Source organism: Gavialis gangeticus, unplaced genomic scaffold, assembly GCF_001723915.1.
Source record: "Gavialis gangeticus isolate Ggan-Ray unplaced genomic scaffold, GavGan_comp1, whole genome shotgun sequence".
Lineage (NCBI taxonomy): Eukaryota > Metazoa > Chordata > Crocodylia > Gavialidae > Gavialis > Gavialis gangeticus.
Window position 1 is genome coordinate 3,699,620 of NW_017729001.1, and position 476 is coordinate 3,700,095.

The following is a 476-nucleotide window of genomic DNA, read 5'->3' on the forward strand; positions in this document are numbered from 1 at the left end:
CCAAAACTCAGTAAGTGGCCCTCTACCCGAAATAATTGCCCACCCCTGGAGCAGATGCTAGAGTAGAAGCTACTGAGAGAGCAGTGAGCTTGAGGAACCCCCCTTTAGCCACTAGATGGCAATATTAGCCTGCAGTAGTCAACCAGAGAAGCTCAACAGTGTATAGGGGCCTTCCTGGAAAGCCCTGCTCACCCAAGAACTGCTCTATAGCTTGCACTGCTTCTGCATCCTCCACCACCTGGGAGATGACCTGGCACTCGCTGGCACACTGCAGTGCACGTGATGACACCCTCTTGGCTCCCAAACACTTTGCCACACTGAGGAGGAAAGAAAGGAAAGAGCACCCTATTAGTAGTGCCTAGAGCTGAACTGGTGTGTTGCTGGTAGGCCTGTGCAGAGTGGCTAGTAGGGCTGTGCAAAGTTTTGGGTGGTGATTTGATTTGGAGGATATTTGGCCCGATTCAGTGGCTGAATCC

General features: G+C 52.1%; 1 protein-coding gene across 1 annotated transcript in view; it reads right to left on the reverse strand.

The window, feature by feature from the left end:
• SDSL (serine dehydratase like) overlaps positions 1-476 on the reverse strand; it is a 38,695-nt gene that overhangs the window by 17,745 nt on the left and 20,474 nt on the right. Inside the window, exon 7 of the mRNA XM_019506691.1 lies at positions 193-317. Coding sequence (XP_019362236.1) covers positions 193-317 — 125 coding nt within the window. The remainder of the gene's footprint in view (positions 1-192; positions 318-476) is intronic.